Raw genomic sequence first — 24,904 nt, forward strand, 5'->3', positions numbered from 1 at the left:
AAAATGTCCAGCATCCATCTGTCCGTCATTAACATGTTGCAATGTAACTTGAGAACAACTTATCCAAATTTCTTGAAACTCAACATAGTTATTTCTTGTGATGGTCTGTATACTTTTTTCAAAAATTAGATGAAAATTTTTCAAGTCAATGGACTTGGTAACTAAAATAAGGGGTTTTTTTTTCACATGTCGCACCATATGAGGGGAATTCAGGAGGTGCATTAATCCTTAAAAAATATTTATAGGTGGTTGGGTAACTAACAACTGCCGTCCAACCCTCCCATACATTTAAAAACTATTAACTTAAAATGAATGTTCAGTGATAGGTTGTTTAAGAATGAATGGTGAATACTTTTATGTTGACATAACTTCCCAATATTATGATATACAATTAACATTTTCTTTAAAAGCAATTCCATCAAACAATCTGAAGAATTTATTACAACCTTTTGTTCAAGTAGACAATATTGTGCAATAAAAAAGAAAGTGTCAAAGAGACAACAACCATACCAAATAGTGAAATTATCAACTTTAAACAATGTGAAAGTGGCAGTTTTTCTACATTTTTTAAATATCAGACAGGAAGTGGTTTACGCATGTCAAAAGCCCACAAAATTACTTTCATTTTTTTTTTAGGAACAGACTACATAACCAGTCTTATTTTATCAGTTGGTTGTTGCACTCATATAGATCGTACATGAAATTGACACTTTCCAACAGTTATTGTTCTTGATTTAATTGATTAATGTATGAGTTGCATAAAATATGGCATACGTAGACCACAAAAGCTTTGTTCACAGATTTTTTGTGCCAATAAAACCTCAACCAAAGCTATTAAAACAGTGTCTGATTTTCATATGGATTGGTACTTAATTATTTAATAACGATACATGAACTCACACTTCTCATTTTGTTCTAAATGACCCCAGATTTGTCTTCAAATAACCTTTTGACATCAGACAAACAGTGTAATTTTACTTTGTGATGTCATTAATATTTAAGTTAAAGGAGACATCAGTATCAAAACAATAGGTAAAACATTATTTTCATCAATGGAATCCACAAGTATAAATATATCTATTAAAATACAAAAATCTACCAGTCAGTTCCTATTCAATTTAGTTGAACATTGAAGGGTGAATATTTTCTTTCTATTTTCTGTGTTTTGTTATCTTTCTTCCTTCACTCCATGTTACTCAATTTAAATTGTAAATACTTAATTAAAACCAAAATCCTTAAACTTCCCATTGTAATTAAACCTGAGTGCAAAACACTCTTGCAAAAATGAGGTAAAGAATAGCTGCCTTTTTTAAAATAGTGGAGCATAAGTTTTTTTTTCAGAAATTCCTTTATTTATTTAAAAATGTCATACTGACTCACAAAACTTAAGAAATACTTAATTGCCAAAGGTTGTCTAGTAAATAAGTTTGAGTTAACTTCAACTTCCATAAAAGATTGACAAATCCTGGTTTTTTCTTGGAATGTAAGTACATTGTATTACATTTTTTGGCATGTCCAAAGGGTGCCATAAGTGACTATTGTGAAACCTGTCTGAACAGAACCCCTTATAGAATTTATAATTTGTTCAAGACAAGTGTTTAGTATATCAAGGTATAAAATACATTTAAACTGATATCAAGGAACTTTAAACGTTATTTTTAGACAGGTTTTCACTTATTCCGGGTTCATTTTAGAAAGGTTTCATAATATAATAAATTTGTCACCCTTCTTAGTAGTAGTAATTACTTTAACATGGCAAAAATCATTCCTATAGTGAAGTACTGTACAAAAGAGAAACCTCAAGTTAAAAAAGTTACTAAACGATAATGATATTTACAATGAATATTGCACATTACAAAGACTAATACACAGTGGGAAAAATGAAACTTTTTTTTTTCAAATGTTTTATATGAACCTAAGAAATACATATATGTCATGACTTTTTCATATATTTAGGAAAATCTGAAAACACAAGTTGAGGACCAAAAAAAATGGTGAAAAACATGTCAAGGCAAATAGTTTATAATTATGTTTTTTATAGGCCTTCATATTTGAAAAGAACTGATAGTTTTCATCTGATTTAAAAATGTTTTCATGTGTTTTTGTATGTACAACACTTTTATGATTTATATTTTTTTTACCTCCATGTTAGTTATACACATGTTTACTCCATGTTAGTTATACACATGTTTATAAAACATATGAAAATATATGTTGCAAGTGTTTCCTGTGATACAGTAGTAGGGCATATTTCACATATACCCCGTAAATCAGTTTACAGATACAGTGAAACCTGTGGAGGTACAAACCCTGAATAAGTCTAATTCCATCTAAGTTAATCATGTTCTCAAGATCATTTATTATTAAAACTTCTGATATCTGAACAGTGGCAGATACAGAGATTAACTTTTTCTAATAATGATATACCGAATAACTGTAATTTATTAAATAAATTTGAATGATTTTTTTACTGAATTATGTTCATTGGTGATTGTTGATGATAAAACCAAATTTCCATTATAGTTTACCAAGGTATTGTTGTCTAAATATTTGTATTTTTTGTAATTGTTGTTTAGGTTTGAAATACAAATCAAGACAAAATTTTGAAATTCTGAAATTACCATTAGATAAGGAGGACATACTACCCCACCTATAGGATCCACCTATATATCTAATTCGTCTTCTTCCTACTGGGTTTGTATTATACAGATTTCACTGTATTTGTACTAACCATAACTACACATGACATTTTGTAATCTCTCATTACAATGGTATATAAGTACAAACATTTCAAATAATCTGGCAGACTTCATTATAAAAGACTGACAGGATCTGAAATCTAAATGTTGGATATTTAATCTGCCTTTTAAGTTATATACCCCACGCTAGTAAGGGCAAAATTTCTCTACTTTTGAACATAATCAATAACTAAATCACTTTTTTTCTTATCTTTAATACAATTCCTGCCTGACTATGATAAATTGCTGTACTTAGCACATTTGTAAGTATCTATCATGCTTTTAAGTAAGATTTCTATAGGAAAGACAAGTCTAAGAATATCACAGTCGAAACTAAAATGATGACATCACCGTTATGTACCCACAGGACTATATTGACTCTATAAAGCTTTGTACCAACAATCTACAAAACAACATCAAATATAACAAACTTGATTGATGTTTTATGAAGATTTCTTCATACATGAATTTAAAAAAAAAAACAATTATAGATTGAGCTATATCTGAGCATCCTTAAAACTATTTAATCTATGAGCATCTTTCCACCTAAAAATATATAGAAAAATGATTTTGCTAAAGAAATATTGATTCCTAACAAATTATATTACAGACATTTCATGCTTTTCTCCACCCACTTTTTTTTTTCAGTCATTGCTCTCAAATTTTGAATTTTTTTACATGTAGCCAAACAAAGTATTATGAAACATATCAACAGAAGTTTGACAAACTTAGATCTCTATAACTAGATTTTTAACAAATTAAATAAGATCTTAAGCTTTTGCCCACCTCCACCCTTAGTATGGTTTACTCTCCAAAATTTGTATAGAACACTCAGTACAAACCTGTTTAACAAACAATCTATATGGTGCGATATCCCTCTCTGAATGATTTGGTACTTCTCCATTCAACCAGACAGAAACATAGGGTACCGACTGTACCGAGGACAACCAGAATTAGTAACTGCCAGGGTAGGAGAAGATAATCACTGTAGAAGAATGCTGCAGCAGCTGATAAAGACTGAAATAGAACAAAAATACTAATGTAGGTACATGTGCCTGCTAATAAACACTGAAAGAGAGCAGAAATTCTACAGCAAGTAAGTAAGTAAATTATTATAGTGACATGTGTACTATATTCATGTGCTAAAAAAAATAGTACTTATATTATTTTTACACCAGGACCATTGGACCAACAAGACACTTTTAAATTTGAAACATAAAGTTTAACCACATGACAGTCCAACATTGACATCATTTCATACATATACATATAACTATATGACTACTGATGCTGCAGATTAAAATATTACAAAAATACTACATTGAAACCTGTGTAAACCAAATCCTAAAAAAAATCTGGAGACATGACTAAACCAAACATCATTAAAGTCTCCTGATCTTAATTCAAATGCATTTTGAACCTTGGTAAACCAAACACCTGTCTAAATTGAACCGATTTTTAAGTCAAAATGAGATTCAGGTTTAGACAACCTTCACCATACATTCAACTTGATTGATTGATTGATTGTGGTTAAATGTCCAATAACAGACATTTCATGCATTTCAGGATGAGAATAATTAACTAATCAAACAGACCCTGCTTTGTACAAGTCTGACATATTGAGCAAGACTTTTATTATGCTAGCTCACAGATGCAACAGCCCCAGGTAGGCAGTCGCTTCACTAGGACACATTATTTTGACTCCAAACCAACCAGTCATTACTCTATCGCCTGTCTGTGCTCGGTAGGGAAGCAGTGACTCCTAATTTTAAAGTCATTGGTGTGACTCGGGATGGAACCCATCTCATTTACTCCAGATGAGCACTACTAAAAATACTACATGTTGGCATATATCCACTGCTACAGAGATAAATCACCATCACAAAATTTCTGTAACATTGGTCTAATCAAGTGTGTGTTTTATATATCTAAATAAAAATCTAACTGGTCATATTTGCCTAACAATTTCAGTACAATTTCTGTAAGTTTGGCAGTCTAAACTGATATTTCTGAGGTGTGCACTAAAAAAACTTGCTTTGGGGTGGGGGTTCAGTAATCAGAATGGACAGACATGACATACCACAAATGGATAGACACAAATCCACATCATATAAGTACACTTCTTCTGAAGAAAATATTCTTTAATGGGAAGAACTTAAAATGTAGTTTTACATTATGAAGGGTGAATAGGTGACTAGTTTTGTAACATTGTATCTTCATAGCAGTTTTTAAATATGTTGAATGTATGAAAACTGTACATTTGCCAAAGTGGTACCAAATTTTCAGTCTCAGTTTGAATAGATTAATTAAATTTATCAAATCAAAAACAAGTTTCTTCTTTAAAAACATTTAGTTGCAAACAAAACTGTTACAAAAATAGTGACCAACATACTGACAGACAAGGGTAAAATATTATACCCTTCTTCTTTGGACCAGGGGTATAAAAACATGAAGTTGGAAGCATTGTCATGTTAGGCATACTAGTCGATAAGAAAGTAGACCAAAATAACAAAAAAAAAGAACAAAATCACTTACAAAGTATGCCACATCTATATAAAGCCACGCAACAAATTTGAAATCAATCAATCTATTGGGAGCCAAGATTTTTGCGGTGAAATTTACTGTGTTATTCCAAATAGTGAAAATCTATCCATTGGGAGCTAAGATAATTGCAAAGACAACAGACAGACAGACTGAGAGATGGTATGAAGGACAGACAAGGTGATTCTAGAGAGATGATATGAAAGACAGACCAGGTGACTCTAGAGAGATGGTATGTAGGACAGGCAAGGTGATTCCAATATACCACCCATTCATTGAGTAGGGTATTATAACTAGTAATAAATTGAAGTTTTTAAAGAAGCAGAATTTTATTACATTTCTGTACTGGTTATGTTATAAGAAGTTGTAATTACCTGAACAAATTTGAATAATGCAAATGCTGGGGAACTGTCCTCTGGGAACATAAATCCTAATATGGAGTAAATCTGAAATTAATCAAAGATAATCTAGATGTTAATGAGATGATATAACTAACACATAATTCTTAAACTTTCACATTATGCAGCTTGTTATTAATTTTCAAGTCTCTTTGGTTTATTTTCTGCAATGAAGAACTCTCTAAACAAATACACTTCATAAGAATATATCTTACAAAATTGGCTTTAAAAAAAGGTGAACTGCAGTCTATACTCATGTAAAGTCATGCGTCATGTATTTCACTGTCTTTGATTGTGTTTCTAAGTTGTATTGAACTTAGCTTCATTCATATTTCCTTCCTGTTCAAATAATGTATAGGGATTACTTTGGCAGGTGCAAAATTTTGCAATTTTTTGTCAAAAAGGTATACAAAAATAGTGGGCGTTTCTTATTTTTGCAGATGTTATTGCCAAACAAAATAAGCCAAGAGTAAATATTTCATAGAATTTATTTTGGTATATTTGGGTAAAATACGCTAAAATCAGCACCCAGCGAAAATTACACCCTACACGAATTCCCAATTCCAATTAAGTATCCCTCATTCTCCTTGAAATCACAAAGACACCATAAGTGGATAAACGGTGCTGGGCCCTTATCTTTGAAAAGTGTATGGTAGTTGTTTATATATATAAAACTGGAAACCACATTTTTTTAATTTCTAGATCCGCTACTGGATATACAATGCATAGGATTACCAAAATGACAAACATTCTATAGACCTAAAACTTTACATACCTGAGTATTAAAACTGCTATCTCCGAATCCCAGCAAAAATGAACACAAAATGGCAATGTATTTACTGAAAAAGAAGATAATATGGTAAGGCATGAGGTACTATATGTACCCAGAAATACTGACAATTATTGAAAACAGAATAATGTATAATAATAAGATTTTTAAAAAATATGGTCCTAATGCATTCCCTAAATTGTCCTGCTAAAATGGAATAAATTTCAAATATTTATCTTTATGGACAAAGGCAACAAATTTCATAAATGTGTATGATGCTAATTCTACAATACACCCATTTCAACTCAACAATCAGTTTATTAAAATTTTCTTGCCTTTGAAAAAAAGAGAAAATTATTAACATTGTAATATACATGAGAGTAATATCGGTTACAGCACTAACAGAAAATTTAACACTTAGATAATTATAAGAAATTAAACCACAGAGACTTACTTTGAGGTAAAATAAGTTGCTTCATCTGAAGCCTCAAGAGGACTTCTACTTGGCATATTGGTAAAAACAAGGAAATAGGCAACAACATGTAGTACAAATCCTAAAACTACTATAGGATCTCTGCCATGTCTGTTGGTCTTCTTACCAAGTAGGCCAAATAAACCTCCACCTGTAAGAGAGGATGAAATAATGATGGCAGTTCCAGATTTGTCAGATAAATAAAGCCAAGGAGGTGAAAGTCTTTAACAACAAGAGGCTTCCAGGAGCCTGAATCACTCAACTGGTTAAATTTTGCCTTTCAAGGGAAATAAATTTTACAAGGAGTTGTCCAACAATTTTGACTGAAAGACTTTGGTGGGATTTATTATAAGTATCATTTCTTCAATTGAAAGTTTCTTTCTATCTATCATTGTTTTCAAAATATTGGCTGAAAACTATAAAAAAAACATCATTTTTCAATTTTCAAGGGCAATAACTCTTACAAGAAGTGGTCTGACAACTTTGATCCCATGAAGACTTTTCTGGGACTTATAATAAGGATCATTTTAGATACTGAAAGAATTTGGATAAACCTAACTGTTTTGGAGATATATGCGAAAAACTACTGTCCGACCCTATGTTCTTTTTTTTTGTAACAGCAGCCATGTTTTTTTTTGAAAATTCATACATTTGGTTTCAATTGGTCAAGTATTGTCGGAGGAGAAGATATTTGAAAGAAATAACATTACAAATAGCCAAACAATGTCAAAAAAGGGAAATAACTCTAACATGGGTTAACGGATTAAAACGTAAATTTGACCACAGATAGATTTTATCATGCTGATCACTGTTAGCCAGTCAAAATTTGACTAAACCTGACGGTTTTGGAGAAATATGCAAAACACTATTGTCTGACCCCTATGTACTATTCTTAGTAATGGAGGCCATGTTTTTAAACAGATCAAAAATCCCCCCAACTTTTTTCTGTGGAACCCTGGCTGGAAACCCTCCTTTTCAAAATTTCTGGATCCACCCCTGTAGGCTATTTGAAATCAAATATCAATTATGTGATAAATTACCTTCGGCATGATTTTTAAATGAAACTGTATACTTATAAGATGTTATTAAGAATGGTTCAGTGTTTGTATACATAAATTTACCAAAGGTTTTTATATGTCTCTGTATGACTATTCAGTAGTTTCATCTTCCTTTATTATTTCTATGAGACGCTTACCCAGAATTTCACCAACACCTATAAACATCCCTGATATACCAAGCAGTCCTTTAGACTCCGATCCAAAATGGTTATTGTTTGATATACATGTACCATATACACCACTGAAAAATGTGAGTTCTAATCCTGAAACAGAGAGAAAGTGTTTAAAAGATGGCAAAGCTCTCTCTTAAATGTAAAGAAATTCAACAAAAAGTCACCACACTGACACTAGAGAAACTTTAGTCCAAGCAAAACACTACATTGGGATACATTAAAGCTTCAGATGGAGTAAAAATGCCAGCTAGACAAAAAAGTTTCAAAGACATCTTTTTTTTTCAAAAATGCTACTTCTGCTTGGAAGGATTTTGATAAAACCCTGCAATCTAAGTAGAACCTGGAACAGTTCTTCCAATTATTTTACAAATATGCTGTCTTCCACTTATTACAGATGAAAAATTCCTAAAAGACTTGGCAAAATGATAAATGGCATGAAGTCTAATTTGTTGAAAACGGAACCTGATACTTTCGCTTCAACTTCACTCGCACTTAAGACCATTGCCTTCCTTAGTCTAGGAATCTGGTTAAAATTCAACAGTCAGAGTTGTCAATACTGAAATAACTACTAACATACAATTTAGAAATACAGCAGATAAAACAAAAAGACCATCTAAAGCAGAAAAAAATATGTCAATGTTATTGTCAAATAATGGATGAGCTTCCATTTGTTTATATAGATGCATTAAATAATTTGAACTTCCTTTGCTTTCACAATTGATACTCAAACATTGAAAAAAAAACAGTGCAATAAGTGGAGCTAGATTATAAAAGCATTTTAGAACTTTTGTATAAGTACAGAAGAAAGATTTTCTTGATGTTGCAAAGAACCAAACTTAGCTATAAAAACAATGAAATCATCAATGTTGTTTAGTTGTAGTTATCCTTAACTTACCTGTATATGCTATAGAAACACTTAACAGTAACATTTCTTTGGTCTTTAGTAAGTGGAATGCTCTAGCTGAAAAAAATGAGAGAAAAACTTTATGTAATGTCAATTCTGAGAAGAAAGATGAGGCAGACTTAATCACACATTTTCACACAAAAGAATATTTTGATATATTTTGAATCTGATTTTATAGTGACAGTCTTGTGAGGGTTGTTCCATTGAAAGATAGGAGTGACCCAGGAAGGCATTTTTTCACCAAGGGAGCCACCCACCAAAATTCTATTGATATTTTGTATTCAATTTTGTATTTTGTCAAGAGACCAGTACACCCACCCATATACATGTACAAAGAATAACAGTGTCTTACCCCTGTCTCATATGATTTACTAGAACAGCCCTGAAGTGTAATTTTAGCCACTTTAATGATTAAATTCTGAAAACTGACAAAATGAAAAATGAAAGATTATTATAAAGAATTACAATAAATCTGCATAAACTGAACCCATTTCAGACTATATATATACCCAGTTTAGAAGTGTGTTTGGTTTGTTCAGACTTCTTATACATGATGTGTGATTAGGGCCAGTTCCATTGAATGAAGAAGAAATCATTAAAATTCCACCTATCAAATGTTCCATTCAGTCATTGCAGGCAGGATCTGAACAGAAAGTAGAATGGAGTATTGTTAGATTCTATGTAGTGACTGAATGGAATAATTGATGGATGTAATTCTAATTAGATTGATGAAGAAGCTGACAGTGATAAATTACAATATTTTTAAGCAGAATACTGTCTTAATAAAAGCAAACATTAACTTTCCTGAGGTTTTGGTTCAAAAGATGCACATCAACATTTCATTAAGAAACTTACCTACTGACTGTAATGGTCCATTTTTTCTATCTTCGGTACTATCAAATATAAATATACAAAAATATATATAAATCACACAAATAGAAAATGTACAGGTGAGGTGAGGTGTATATTTTTTTATGTCTTCAAACTTTTCTTTTCATCTTTGTTGCATGATCAATAACTGATTCAATTAAAAACAGGTGTGATTAGTGCAGTCAACCATTTGAAACTAAATAACTAATGATTCCAATATCACTGTTAAGATATCTACTGCTCTGTTTAAGAATATCAAGGACTTCATAGGGTTGTGAAATCTTTTAAAATCTTCCTTGCTAGAACAATACAAGTGGAAATAATAGATGTATTAGTGTGTTGGTTTGAGAAATAAGCATTTGAAATATTAACTAGAAAATGACTTCTCTTGATTTTCCATAGGTTTTGTCTAAGAATGTTTTATTTATTCAAAACCCCATGGAAATAATAAGGATTTCATAAATATTTAAGGTGTGTGAAATGAAATGGACAAAAAAATATCTATGCTATGAAATGGAGAAAACCAGAGGAGTCTAGAAATCTGGCAAAAATAAATGAACATGAATGGAGAATATCCTTTAATACCACACGGTTCATAAATACATATTTATATGTAACGCCAAAGCAAACAGCAGTTGTTTACATTTTGAACATACCAGATATGTAAACCAATCAACTGTCTTTTTCGTCAATTTGCTACTAAATGTTTTGAATAATTCAATATAACATGTACAAATATTTATAGATACAGATGCATGTATATCATTACAACACATTTTAATACATGTAGATGTGGTTGCCAATAGTTTTTCTAATCTTTACAACCCTATAATTGATTTCAAAGATCAGGACTTGAAACTGGGAAATTTAACAAATCTATTAAAATCAAAATATAGTAGATTCTGATCATAGGCCTTTCATGACATCATTGTGTAAGTGTTAAAATGTTTCAAGACTGAAAAAACCATACCTGATTCCAGTGCATAATTCAGGTTTGCATGTGGTATGTTCGTGTAACAACACAAGCTTACAAAACAATATGATCTGGCTTAACCAAATGAAATCTTAGGATATAGTTCATAATAATTTTGGTTGGTAAAAAAAGGAATTTAGACAAGAGAACATTCTAGACTCCAGTGAAAAAAGACAGGGGATTTTGTGGAAATATAGCACTATTTGAAGACCTGAACACATCAAAGGATATGGAACCAAATCAGAAAGACTGATTTGTTTATGATTTAAAGGTACTCTCCTCCTTCATTTAAGTTTATTCATTTCGATTTTTCACACACAAAAATTAACAATCTGTAACTTACGCAACATTAAGACTTGGATCAGTTTCATCAGTGTCAGGTGACACAGGCATATTGACTAGATCGTTTATTTCTGCTGGTCTCTTCCTTAGTAACAGGAAAACCAGAGTGCCAGCAGCAGCTGCCCCACTCAAAGCTGTAAACAATTTGGTTCTCTCCCCTGATGTAATGGTGGCACTTCCTTTCAGAACAAAATAGCTGTACATGTTACCAAACAATAAGCTGAAAGAGAACAAGAAATTTCTGTAATGATTATGTCACACTTTTCTAAAATTTGCCTCCTGTTGGTTCAGGGATAAAATAAAATACTTTAAAGATAGAAAAGTCTACAGTTAATTTTATTTGTGTGTTGAATCTTTATTGTATCAGGTACATGTATATGTAGCAAACTTTACTGGCCAGTTAATTCTTTAGCGAAATATGATATATACAAATGTACATTGATACAAATTTAAATTACAACAAGTTTTAATACATGTAGATATCATAAATTGGGAAATTTTGGATGTATTTTTATTTTGGTATATTAGGCACCTGTCTTTAAAATGCCTAAATTAAGCATCCAAAAAATGGTGACTGCTAAAATTGTCAATAAAAATGTTTGACAACCACCAAAATTAAACACACCGAAACAAAACACAATTAGAAGAAAACCACCAAAATAACCTGACGCCATTATCCCAAATTACAGTATGGTTTTCCTTAGTTTTTGTACATTTTTAGAAGGACAATGCATATAGCTAGTTCCAAAAATTAGGATTGTCACTGGCCTGTTACAAAGGATAGCTATTAAGCTAGTTGTGTAAAATGTTTTCTCCCATTTTTGATGAATTTCTATACCACTTGACGGTGATTAAAAGTAATTCTATTCAATAGGGGATAAAAGGATTTATTCCATTGGACAAATTTAAGGTAATGACCTAGCACCTGACCACCAATTATCAACTGTTTATGTTGTTAAGTTGTTAAACATATAAATATAGTCTGGAAGTTTTGACTGGTCAAATGTGAAAATGTTACAATTTATTGCTTTGACGATAAAAGCAGCTTTATTTCTTCTAAATCTATTCCACACCAATTATTTCATCTTCATGTGTCAAAAAGAACAATTGTTGAAATCTGCATAGGAAAATCTTACAACAGAGTTGTGAATGGGGTACTCAATGGGGAAAATCATGAAAAAAAATAATGGAATTGTTTTAAAATGGGACACCTTCTGTTCCTTGTGAATTAAAAATTTGTCAACAGTCTTGATAGTTATAATCAAGGTATTTGACATACTCATATGTTGAAAATATTGATTTTAACTATCTTTAGTGTAGAAATATCTTAAACCATTTGAAACTGAAGGTAAATCTATAAGTACGAAGTGTATAAAGACTCTTGAGAGGGAAGTACGGCCAGATCGCCTGGTTGCACTGTAATAGAAGTTTTACAGACCCAATCCAGAACTTCATAAAGGGGTACAGGCTGTCATTTGCTCATGTTTGCCCAAATATTGCAAAAAATTTATAATTTTCAACATCAGGGAGGGTCAATGCCCTGACCATCCTTCTGGGTGCACATTGAATTAAATAAATAACTTGACTTAAGGATTGATTCTTTAGCTACATTTAAATGAATTTGTCACTGGCCTGTTAATGAGCTGGTTAAGGTTCAATCCTCTGTGGTGAAGGAATGATTTTGTATAGTTTTTCATACTGTCTTGTAACATTAGTCCACCCCACTGACCACCATTTGGATTCATACTGATTCAAATAGCCAGTTAAATTATATTGCTTGGCATAAGGATTGATTCTTTAGCCAAATGAGTATGTCACTGGTCTGTCAGTGAATTGTCTAGTGTTCAATCCTTTACAGTGAAGGCATGATTGGTAAGGTTAATCTTTCTATCTTATAATATTAGTGTGAATAATGCATAAATAATAAATCGCTAATGAACTAACAACTAAAAATTTCCAAACATCACAAATTTAGATTTAGTAGTACCATTTTTGGCTCATTGGCCTTTGGGTTTTCTTGGTTTCTTGGCTTTCTTAAAGGTTAATAGTAAAAATATGAATGTAATCATTTAAAAAGCAAAGACACTAAATATATTATGATGCAATACCTGCACTGTAATAAAGCCCAAAAAATACCACTGTTTCTAGCCACAGTGTCTGAATCAGAGTTTATTGTAAGAAAATTTCCTTGGGCTGTCCACAAAACTGAAAGTAAAGGAGCACATTTTGTTAACTTTTTAAAAAATCATCTATAAATAGGCATTAACATTTTTGTTTCGTCAATTATGAACCCTTGGCTACCAAGATACATGTATTTAAACATCATGAAATAATCATAAAAACATGTAAAAATAAACAGCTGCGCATAATTATAAGAAGCTCATTCCACCTGGACAAAAACCAAACAAGTTGTGCACAAAAAAAATGTTTTTTCATGAAAAAGTAAACAGACTTCAAGATTATAAGCAACAACTCTATAAAGTTAAAGCATCAATAAATTCATTATCAAAACAGCCGTTAAAAGTTTGAAATTGTTTAGATAAAACATTTTAAAAATATAACATAACAATGAAAGCTACACCCTTTTAAAAAGTTAAATATGGTAACTCTGAAAGAAAATTTGATTGTTAACTCAAAAGTATACAACCCTTGAGATCATCATAACTTGGTTATGCATTGAGTCTATGTAATTTTAGTTAATCACAAAAAAAATTTCTTAATATCGGATCAAGATTGATAGTTTTTCACAACTAGTATGCAATATATATCTATAAATACCTGCAGCTCCAAAGCCAACCAATACAGATCCAAGATATAAAGCCCAGGTCATTGGCTTCAAAAACTGGAGGATAAATAATCTGAAATATAGTTACAAGTACAATAACTGAGACAAAGCCTTTATTATAGCTAGCTTAAATACAGACATGAAAAGTCAAAAGATAGAAAAATGTTGTAGCAGTTAATTGAAATAAAGCTCAGCATGCAGATCTGAGAGACTATAGCCATCCAACTAGCTCACACACAATAAAAATAATAGGATAGTCTTTCAGAGTCAATTATTTCCAGTGCAAAGGTTAAAGTAGAAAAACTTGATTCAATGATCAGAAAATAATACATTACTTGTACATATTATTTAAATTAGCCTCATGAAATAAGCTTATGTTGTCAGAGAGTATGATGGAATATTGAATTTTGAAAACCCTTGGAAATATACATAAAGTACAGTGACATTACATATGCTAATTGGGTCCACTGTTCATGATTCAAATAATAACAAGCAATATATGTATTTCAAAATCCTTCCTAATTTGGACTCCAAAACAATTAAAAATTAAATCATAAGGATTGTTTTAAATGCTTTCCAAGTTATCCTAGAAAAAACAAAACACATACGGTACGATAAATTTGGAGTGCACAAAGTATAAATGCCAACAAAGAGGTTATTCTGAAAGACTTGGTATAATTTGTATAATGTAAGTAATGTTCAGTTAACTTATGAAACATCTTAATTTAGCAGCTTTATAACTTTTCCATTCTTCTAGACTTAATTGTTGCCAATAGACCCTTTGTGCAAATCGCAAAAACATAAACTGAGCCAGCTTGAAAAATTAGCAGAAAAGGATCTTGAGAATAAAGTAAGTTCTGAACATCTTGCCCTATTTAGCATTTGTCTTGAATATTAGAACTACCATTATCCTGTATTTTATTCCAAGATAATACTTACAGATACATGATAGCACCAAGTATCATTGTGAACTTAGGTCCAAGGATTGTGACCACTGGTGGAGATATCCAGTTTGCCAGGGAAAACACCACATAGATAATACACAAGCTGGAAAAAATATATACAAATGTTAAACACATTTTATGTGTTTTTATTATAAAATCAAAAATTCACTTTAGAAACCAATATACAGTTTAACTACAAATCAAGTCTTAGTTTTTCATTCAGTTGTTCCAATTTAAATATAAAAATGAAATCGACACTTCTCGAGAGATATCATCCTTGATTTGGTTGATTTTAAAGGGAGATGACTGAATACTTTTTCTCCAAAATACAGATCTGTAAGCAGAAAAGACTATAGCTACATTTGTACATAAAAATAAGACATGTAGTTCGAAAACGCATCATTTGTTTGGTGAGTTTTTCTGCACCATGAATCGCCTTAACCATTCATAGTGTTTGAATTTTATATGGATTTGTCCTCCTCAAGACATAGGTCATGTTTCCTTTAGTATCTTCACCTACCTTGTATAACCATCTCCATTAAAGGATCCATTTGAGTCTGCCTTTGCACTGCTTATTACACTTTGCTGAAAAAATACATGTAAACCTGTACTTGTATGTAATGGCATATGCCATAATTATGTAAAAAAAATGTATTTATGACGCAAATACATGTACTCATGTACCAGTACCAAGAAAATGTAAAAATGTACTCAATATGATTTGAGTAAAATCGATCATGTTTGGCAGTTGTCATTTGCTATGACAATTGATATCTTTAAGAGTTGTAATTACACACTCGGAGTAATCCCTTTTATGGTTTCAGTATCCAGAGCTTAGATTCTGGCCACTGAAACCGTTCTTACTATTTAATGGCCAAATTTGGACAATCAATCATCAATGGGAAAAAAGCTACTTGGAGAAAACAAGAGAAGTGACTTCTCTTTCAGACAGACACCAAAGAGAAATTGGGAGGGGTCAGGAAGGAGTGAAGAGAAGTTTATTACACATACATGTACATTCAATATAATTCAGTAACATGTTTATTAATTATAGGTGATATATGATGTTTCATGAATGTACACAATAAGTAAGCATTTCTCTAGATCTTTATTTTTGTTCATTGAGATGAATGTTAATTTTTTCTAAATATTTTTGATAAAATAAAATTGGCCTGAATGATTTATATACATCACAATAGGCTATAAATCACTTCACAAAAAAAATTTTCTAGATTTTATAGAAAATACATTTCTTAAGGTATATAACAGCATATATCAACTTTACTCTTCAAAGGGAGATCAATCTCTATGAAAGTTTACCTTTTTTGTGAATTAATCTGAACCAAAAGATACAGAAAAAGTGCTGGGATTACATAAAAAATGCATTTTAGCAAAATTAAAAATTCATCTGTTAAGTACATTCTGTGTATAAATTAGTTTTATTCAAGTTATCATATAAACAAAAGTTTGTTGTTGTCTGTTTAACAGCATAATCAGGACAAAAACAGGTTGAACATGATTCAAAAACAAATAAGAAAAAAAAATGAAAATTGGGAAGTATGGGTATACATGTAATAAAGCAAATTTGACTGCCATCTGAAAATTGGAGAAATTGGTAGAGGCGGCAACTTTGCCATCTGTAGCAGATCTAAAAAGCCTACTCTGAAAGAACACCACAAATGAGGACCTCTGCATGCATGAAGCTTGGCACTCTCCACACATTGGCCTACAATGGTCTGCGGTCAGTTTTTCTAACAACAAAGACCATAGTGTGATATATGTACCATTAAAAATAAAGCAAAAGGCCCATCATTTTTTGCAGTTAGAGACTGTAACAAAACTAAAAGTAATTTAAAGAATTTGTCAAGATTAGTTTGCATCGAAAAGTATCCTGGATAATCAAGTAAAAAATACACTGTCAGCTACGACAGTACACAGGCCGTTGGGCTTTGACAGTTTGTGTAGTCTAGACTAGAGGGAAAATAGAAGTATATATTTCCCTGCATTAGGTTGACCAATCGTGTATCCTATTCAGATGAAAGGAAGTAGAACTATGAAAGGACAGATTGGTGTACTGACAAAGTTTAAAATGATTTTTCTCTCTCAGATTCTTAAAGGATTCACTATTCCCATGGTGATTTTTTCGATCTCTGAATGAAAGTACTACAACAAAAAATGGTTTCTGAGTCCTAGTTTTAATTAGATATTACTGAAAAACTGGAAAAGGTTAGTATTGTTGGCTATGGGAAAATAAATACTACCGTTTTCCCTATACCTGAATGGCGTTTTTCAATTTTTCAATTTTTCAACACATGAAATACAACATCTTGATATTTGTAGCATGTTTATGCATAGTATCACTAAGTTCAACCTTCAGACACAAAAATGACAAATAATTGTGTTACTGTGGAAAAAAATAACCTATAACTTTCTGCAGACACTGCTTCATGGCATAAACACACTTACACCTGCATGACTTGATATAGAAGTTCTCAATATAGGTACACACTTATTATGTATATTTGAATGTAAGAATCACTCACTTAATGTATTTTTGCTCCTATCAATTGATATTTTTCTAAAAATAACATTTTTTTTGCAGTTCTTGAGGATTTTGAGAAAAACAGTTATTTCCCCTTTCATATGGTCACTTAATATCAGATTCATTCATGTTGACGATGTTTTTGAAAAGTTTTGGTGCAAATTACTGTTATGATAAATATTGTGGTTTACAACAAGTCTGGAATAACAATTCTTTTATCATACTTTAGTCATACTTCTGTAAACCTTGAATTGTCCGTGACTCAGTCCGAGGCCTAATTTTCATAGCATAAAACATATGAATTTCATGTATTTTGGTAATATGGTGGCAATTTGTGATTTTTTCATGTAATAAATACAATATTCTGTTTTATATCGGTATAAGCAATCAAGAATAGATGTCAGTTGCCAGGTTTTAGAGGTTCGACTGAACAAATGTGCCTTGCTGCAGCATGACAGCCATATGTATTTGGACACTTGATTTGAAAATAAACTTCTTAGAAGATTCATGTAAGTATTTTTATTTGTTAGCATACACCGCACAATCATATCGTGTAGTTAGAATGCTGATTTTATCCTTTATCAGGAAAAAAAATGCACTTAAGTTAAAAATATGTTTTATATTACCTAATTTCCGTAGGCCAACAGCAAGAAATGGATAAAAGAAGCAAATTTTACAGTTTTTTATATATTAGGGCTATGTTTCTATAGGAAATACACTACTTTATCAAACTAATAATGAAACAAGGGTGTATTTTGTTCTGCTTTCATTATTTATGAAATAAATAAAATATGAAAATAATAAAAAAAACAGCATTGATCAAACCAAAGTACGAGAGCCCTGTAACTTCTTATTAGTGTCATAAAGTGGATGTACTTAGTGAAAAATACACTTTTCCTGTTTGTTCATTCAGATGAGTGGAGGTATAGGGAAAATAGTAGTATTTATTTCCCTGCATTAGGTTGACCAATCATGTACCCTATTCTGATGAAAGGAAGTAGAACTTTGAAAGGATAGATTGGTGTACTGACAAGTTTGTAATGATGATTTTTCTCTCTCAGATTCTTAAAGGGTTGAAGTTTTTTAAAAAAAAATAAGTTTATTTTTTTATCCTTCAAAATGCATAGTTTATGAAATTTTAAAAATACTGCATATTACAAATGAGTGCAGCACCAAAAAAAATGCAAACTTCCGGTACCTTCAAACTTTTGATGGTGGTTAAAAAAAAGATGGTCAACCTCTATTCCCATGGTGATTTTTCTATCTCTGAATGAAAGTACTACAACAAAAAATTGTTTTAGATTCCTAGTTCCAATTAGAAATTACTAAAAAAAAACTTGAAAAGGTTACTATTGTCTGCTATGGGAAAATAAATACTACCGTTTTCCCTATGGCTATGGGCTATACTATTACTAGAGATTAGAGTAGATATGACGACCATACATGTGTCTCTCTACACACACCTCTCTGAGGATTGTTGTCAGTGGATAATACATTAAATGCAATTTACCTCAGCCATAGAAGCAGTTTGGAATGCCGTGAAGATTAGCATAAATGCTATCCCTAACATTACAATGTTGTACAATCTAACGTCAACTTCTGCCGCCATCTTGTTCAAAGTTTTGTGTCACATGATTTTTACCACCTGGCCTATTGTAAAATCCGGATATAGGATACTAGAAAACATAGACCAATTAGAAACGGTTCGCAACACTGGACCGCGATGGACATTTGACCAAAACCATACTAAAGCAGAGTAACATGTTTTGAAACGAATAAAGCGCATTCCCATTAATGACACACCTGTTAATCGCATAGCAACTAAAAATAAGACCAGTAAAAAATGGACATTGCTCTTGACGGCGGCCTGTTGAACCATGTACATGCGGGGACCAACTGATGTGGACAAACGATTCATATTGGACACAATTTTTATGTTGGATAGACTGCACACTTTTGACACACAATTTGCTGCCATTTCTAAAACCCAACACTCCAATCAGCGGTCAGTATGATAAAAACTCCATCGTATGGCAAGCCAAAGTGGACTAAAATCAATGTTTTGTAATATTAGAAAATGAATTTTTAATATTACAAAATCATTTTTTTAATATTATAAATTCAATTTGTAATATTAAAAATTCCATTTTCTAATATTACAAATTCCTGATTTAGTCATTGAATATTATAAAATATCACACATTTTGTAATATTACAAATTGAATTAGTAATGTTGGAAAATGATTTTGTAATATTCAAAAAAAAAATTTTAATATTAGAAAATGGTCATTTTTGTCCACTTTGGCTTTCCATACCATTCAGTTTCATTACGAACCTGCAAGTCGTTAAGATGGAGTTTTGGACAACGCATCAGACCAAGTTTTGCTGAAAAAGTTTTGAAGGTCATACCATCACCTGGCTATGTGTCCCTGTGGAGAAGCAGAGCAGAATACGGAACACTTCCTGCAGACGTGCAAGTTACAGAAGGCACACAGAGAGGATATGGGATAAATCAATCCCCATTACAGAGAAATTGTATGGACCTGTGGAAGACCTACAGAAGCCGGCCAGATTTGTTAAGGAGACTGGCATTCAAGTGTAATGGGGTTCCAACAGCCTTCATTTTTTTACAATTTTTGTTCAAACATAAATACATGACAATATGCACGTACAAATCCATATGTATGGCAAGCCAAAGTGGACAAAAATGAGTTTTTCCTAATATTAAAAATGATTTTTTTAATATTACAAATTCATTTTCTAATATTACAAATTAGATTTCATAAATCACAAAACACTTTTTTAATATTAAAAAATCAATTGAATTTCTAATATTGAAATACGACTTTTTAATATTAGAAATAGATTTTCTAATATTAGAAAATAGATTTGTCGTATTCAGTAACGATTTTTTAATATTAGAAAATCATTTTGTAATATTAAAAAATGTGACTGATTTTGCAATATAATTGAAAATATGATTTTTTTAATATTACAAAGCCATGTTCTAATATTACATATTCAAAAATGAATTTCTAATATTAAAAAATCTTTTCTAATATTAAAAAATTATTTTGTAATATTAAAAATTCATTTTCTAATATTACAAAATATTGATTTTTGTCTACTTTGGCTTGCCTTACATATGGCAATCTAACACCCCATTACAATCCTGCAAGTCCTTAAGGTGCGTGATGTAAAAGAGGTCAATTCACATCTCAAGATTGTCAGGACGTCGTGAAAATGCTTGGTTCTGGCACCTAATTCCTGAAGTGTGTATGGACAACGACAAAGACGACAAATGTAGAGGTGAATCGATTCATCGAAATATCACTGTATCATGATACCTTTCAGCGGCGTAGCCGGAAATTTAAGATATGTGAGCACTAAGTGTCAGCCCCCCTCCAGAAGCTGAGCATAATTTTCAAATTCGAATAACATTTTTTTCATTAAGGTAACAGCTTTGACCATCCATTTCAAAACTTGTTAAGTGTTTAGAGGAAGGTGTGTAAGTTAAAAGAATCATAGCCAGCTATAATGGAACCGACATAACGCAAGCGTAAAGAAACCTGTTCGACGGTAGAAACGTCAGTAATTTCATCTGCAATTATGCTAAAACTGTTTGCAGAATTACACTCATCGACGATCTGCTGTCGTAACTGTTGGCCATAAATATGAATTAACTCATTTTGTATCTGGTTTGATAGATATCTAGCGTTTGGGGGACTGCTTTGTAAATGGTAGGACAAAATCCTATTATTTTCTGCTCTAAATTTGATAAGAGCAAGGAAATTACTTTTATCTTCGGTATGACCACCTAGGGAAATGTTCTGCTTTTCACACAAACAAATAGTCTTCAAAATACTTTTCTAGATAGCCTTGTTTCTTGATATTTTATTTTGAGAAAAAAAAACATTGAGGCAACATCATCCCTTTTACCTTCAGCAATTTTCATAAAATTTTCACTCATTTCAATACACTTGTCATGACCAGGTTGGCCCATGTGTCGTTTTGTCAAAGTTGTCAAATTTGCCCAATAATTTACAGAGGTTCTTACGAAAGCGTTATTAGAACTATTGAATAAAACGCAATACAAACAATACACTGCATTTTCTGACTCGGAATATCTTCACTAAGAATGTTAATCGAGCCATTTTCGATTAAAACCCCTTTTCACTCCCCGAATTTCTGTAAGAGGAAATACAAACGAATCGGGAATAACCCATTTATTTTTCAGTAGAAAGATTCATTAATTGTTGGGATTTAACGCACGTGCAGCAATATTCCTGTTATATTCAGGCGATGAACATGAAGTGGATGATTAAATGAACATGAAATGATGATGAAATGAAAAATGGGGTGGGACACAGGGATAAAGGGTTTGACAAATTTTGATTGCCACTGAAAATAGGGAGAGGGGGTAGGGTTGGGCAATTTAGCCTCATGTGGAGGAGCCCTGTGGTTCCTACTCCGGGAGAATACCACAGCAAGGTTCTTTAACGAAGAACGTGGCATATTTTCCAACACGTTGCACCACTATGGTTTGCAGTCAGGTTTTCAGTATTGTAGCCTGACAACCCCAGCATACAATACACCAGGGGTACCCTATTTCACTACCTGGGGCACACAACCCAGTTGCTCTGTGGGCAGAGCGCCCTAGCCCTCGGCTAGGGTTCTGAGCACTATTTAGTCGCCTTTTACGACAAGCTTAGCGCTGCTGCGGGCCTATTTTTCTGACACCCGGACCTGCACGGGTCTCCGACTTGAAGTTCTATAAACCCTTGTTTATTTGTATATGTGGAAGCAGTTTTTTGCTGTTTTGAAAAGTATTATAATTTAGTTTGTCTTTTGCTCAAAGTATACTCTGGTGAAGAGGGATGACTTCTCTCCATTTTAATGTACGTGTAACACTAACTTAAGGATGATGATGTTTTAATTTCGAGTCGTCGATTAAAGCGTGTTTATCACAGACGCATATTTGTCACCTCAACGTAAACGGCGTCCTTTTAGGTTTTATGAAGTTCAAGATCAACACATGGACGCTTGTTGAATTAAACTGATCATGAACCTATAAAACTTAGACACCACAGTTACATTTAAATGATCGAAGGTTAAATAGAAATTAATATTCATTCCAGATGTGATTGTTACAAGCAAATTAATGTAAATGTAAAGCAAAAGTTGTGGTGAAAAACTGAAAAAAAAAAGAAAAAAAAAAAGAAAAAAATTGTCAAAATAATTTGTAAGCACATGCTTACACTGCTTTAATGGTGGTACGCCACTGCCTTTGCCCACGATACGATACGATATATTATACTGCATGAGATTTCGGTACTAAAGGCTAGAAACCACTAATTCCACTGCCCATAGGCTTCTATGCTAATTTCACAATATTCAATGGCTTCTCTGGACTTTACCTTAACTTTAACCTGCAGAGGACTATATATCAGCATGATTCTACATATGTCAGCTCACAATCCTCAGAGTGGCATGTGGGGTTAGCAGACTTGCGGTGCAGTACTGGTCACCGGAAGTGAAGGGTCTATAAATAGCATGGGAAATACCAGTTTTTTCACAAGATAGGGGTATATTTAGAAATCATTATTGAGATTAGGCTTCACATCACAAGAAGCAAAATGCACCTATAAAATGGTAATTTCTGCGTAGGACTATTTTTGCGTACGTTCCAAATGCTCATTGGTTGAATTGGTGGTCTGTAACCTAAACGATATAGGTCAACACACTCCTTTTTCCATCTATTTAGGCACCGACCATTTTTATATTGATGGATTCATGAGGGGCGGGGGGGGGGGGCTGGGATTTTTTTTTGGAAAAAAAATATTAATTTCACTTTGAAGAAAAATAAAATAAATTTTTTTTTTTCTGTGGCAAGAAAAAAATAAATGAACTTCCACAATTTATGAAAAAAATAATGTTATATTCTGTTTATCATTTTAAAAAGTTTAGGTAGAAAAATAATAAAAAAGAAAAGGAAAAGAGAGGAGAGGAATCTCACGTACATATAATGAGTGTACCATAAACTGCCATTCAACATGTTAAATTATGTATAAAGAAGTATGTAACAAATGTCTTAATATTAACATTTTACGGTTTACTGTAAAAAAAAATGTTATAATGAGCAACTAAATTTATGGATACCAATATCCGGAGACTTTTGTTTTATGTTAATCCAGAATGTTAAACAAACTATAAGAAAAAAAAAACACAAACTACCACTAAAAATTATAACCAATTTAGATTTCATCTCCAATAGAGAAAAGATAAAAATACCATGCCGTCCGATTATTTCCCATTGTGGAAATTGCATAGACTTGACTATTTTTTGCTACCTATAGTTAAAAACCAAGGAACTTATGTACGAGACAGTTCGGAACTTTTACAGTTTCTACATGACAACAAATTTCCTATGTACTTTAATATGACATGACAAGCACGTATACAAGCATGTTCAGTAATGAACTTATTAAGGCGGCTGAAAACGTTTACTTTGAAATGAAAAAAAAGAAGACTATGCTATACTTTTGAGCAATGAGAACTTACTTCTAATATTAGAATTTGTTCTTTTAGAATTAGTTCTGAATACGATGTGCAATGAGGACAGTCCCTTGCCCTGACATATGCGACATACAAGCGTATGAACTTATTAACTTTATGGTTGAAAAATTCCCAAACAAGCACAACATAATAAGCTCCGAGACGATGGCTTTATTGTCGTTAATGAGTCTTTTGATCTACTTCAAATGTTATTTAACATTGCTAATAAGAACCTGAAATACTCAAATTTACTTACACTTATCTGTTCTCAGTAAATTTCTTAGAGACAGTGCAATTAAATCCAAATGAAATAGGGAGAAACCTTACGACACTTAAGACTTAGTAGTAGTCCAATGTGACTAATATATAATCTCAACAGTTATAATTCATTAAAAAGTTACTCGACAATGCAAAATATACAGCTTGTTCTGCCCACTAGCAGAGTGTATGCTCTCAGATTTAAAGTCAATAAAGAAATAATAAGTTATGAACGTTTGCAACAAAACACTATCCAACATTACACGTAATCTCGTATTTGTTACGAAAACACTAGTCTTACATAATTAATGACCATGAATGCTCTCAACTATTAAGACCCACTACTAAACCTTAATAATGCACGTCTTTCATGAACAATTTAACTGCATGTGTAAATAATACTCCATTGCACTTTTTATCTGTTGAAGATAAAATCATCACATGTATATACCGTTCTTTAAATATGCATCTTTTACATAATACATTTAATTACAAAACTAAATACTTTCACTATATGATCTAAAACCAATGCAAAACTCGTGAAATATGCTTGTGATATGTGTATATATATTACATAATACA

General features: G+C 31.9%; 1 protein-coding gene across 2 annotated transcripts; it reads right to left on the minus strand.

Moving 5' to 3' along the window:
• Positions 1-624: 624 nt before the first annotated feature.
• Positions 625-24,339, minus strand: LOC148620312 (UNC93-like protein MFSD11). 2 transcript variants are annotated; one of them, XM_088581083.1, is made up of 14 exons: positions 19,020-19,143; positions 15,488-15,552; positions 14,963-15,070; positions 14,017-14,096; positions 13,347-13,443; positions 11,240-11,458; positions 9,909-9,946; positions 9,045-9,110; positions 8,114-8,239; positions 6,901-7,069; positions 6,453-6,516; positions 5,654-5,725; positions 3,581-3,755; positions 625-3,141 (listed from the first exon to the last, which is right to left on the minus strand). In XM_088581083.1, the coding sequence occupies exons 1-13, from the start codon at positions 19,116-19,118 to the stop codon at positions 3,597-3,599; spliced, it is 1,362 nt and encodes a 453-aa protein (XP_088437209.1). In that variant the 5' UTR covers positions 19,119-19,143; the 3' UTR covers positions 625-3,141; positions 3,581-3,596. The 2 variants fall into 2 exon arrangements, with proteins under 2 accessions (XP_088437209.1, XP_088437210.1); XM_088581084.1 differs by lacking the exon at positions 19,020-19,143 and adding an exon at positions 24,321-24,339 and having other exon boundaries at positions 3,004-3,141.
• Between the last annotated feature and the right edge of the window lie 565 nt (positions 24,340-24,904).

This window comes from Perna viridis, chromosome 4, assembly GCF_037379345.1.
Source record: "Perna viridis isolate PV_CMFRI_1.1 ecotype Kerala chromosome 4, ASM3737934v1, whole genome shotgun sequence".
Classification (NCBI taxonomy): domain Eukaryota; kingdom Metazoa; phylum Mollusca; class Bivalvia; order Mytilida; family Mytilidae; genus Perna; species Perna viridis.

What these genes read in the sequence shown, in the direction of transcription:
- LOC148620312 (XM_088581083.1), bottom strand. Translation starts at nt 19,118, where the DNA reads ATGGCGGCAGAAGTTGACGTTAGATTGTACAACATTGTAATGTTAGGG. An exon ending in TGGGCTTTATTACAGTGCAG is followed by an intron (nt 11,459 to 13,346) that starts GTATTGCATCAT and finishes GTTCTCTTTCAG; the next exon opens with CTTATTGTTTGGTAACATGT. An exon ending in CATTATTCAAATTTGTTCAG is followed by an intron (nt 3,756 to 5,653) that starts GTAATTACAACT and finishes GTTCTATTTCAG; the next exon opens with TCTTTATCAGCTGCTGCAGC.